Source organism: Sinocyclocheilus rhinocerous, unplaced genomic scaffold (genome assembly GCF_001515625.1).
Source record: "Sinocyclocheilus rhinocerous isolate Xijiao unplaced genomic scaffold, SAMN03320098_v1.1 C34719874, whole genome shotgun sequence".
Taxonomy (NCBI): Eukaryota; Metazoa; Chordata; class Actinopteri; order Cypriniformes; family Cyprinidae; genus Sinocyclocheilus; species Sinocyclocheilus rhinocerous.
The window spans coordinates 1-295 of record NW_015724224.1 but is presented as its reverse complement, the minus strand read 5'-3'; the positions used below and the strand labels follow the sequence as shown (position 1 = coordinate 295).

Here is a 295-nt window from a genome sequence, read left to right as displayed (position 1 = left end):
GATTCCTGTGCTCTACATGCTCATCTTCATCCTGGGCCTCACTGGAAACGGTGTGGTCATCTTCACCGTATGGCGGGCCCAGTCCAAACGGAGAGCTGCGGACATCTACATTGGAAACCTGGCTTTTGCTGACCTGACCTTTGTGGTGACCCTGCCTCTGTGGGCCGTCTACACCGCCCTGGGATACCACTGGCCCTTTGGCGTGGCCCTCTGCAAGATCAGCAGCTATGTGGTGTTGCTCAACATGTATGCCAGTGTCTTCTGCCTCACCTGCCTGAGCCTGGACCGCTACATG

At 56.9% G+C, this 295-nt stretch overlaps 1 protein-coding gene across 1 annotated transcript; it reads left to right on the top strand.

Annotated features, from left to right (window-relative positions):
- Positions 1–4: 4 nt before the first annotated feature.
- On the top strand, positions 5–292 carry LOC107734656 (apelin receptor B-like; the record flags this gene model as incomplete). The annotated part of the gene is made up of 1 exon (XM_016546629.1): positions 5–292. A coding segment is annotated over one exon (288 nt), but the record flags the coding sequence as incomplete, so codon positions are not given.
- Between the last annotated feature and the right edge of the window lie 3 nt (positions 293–295).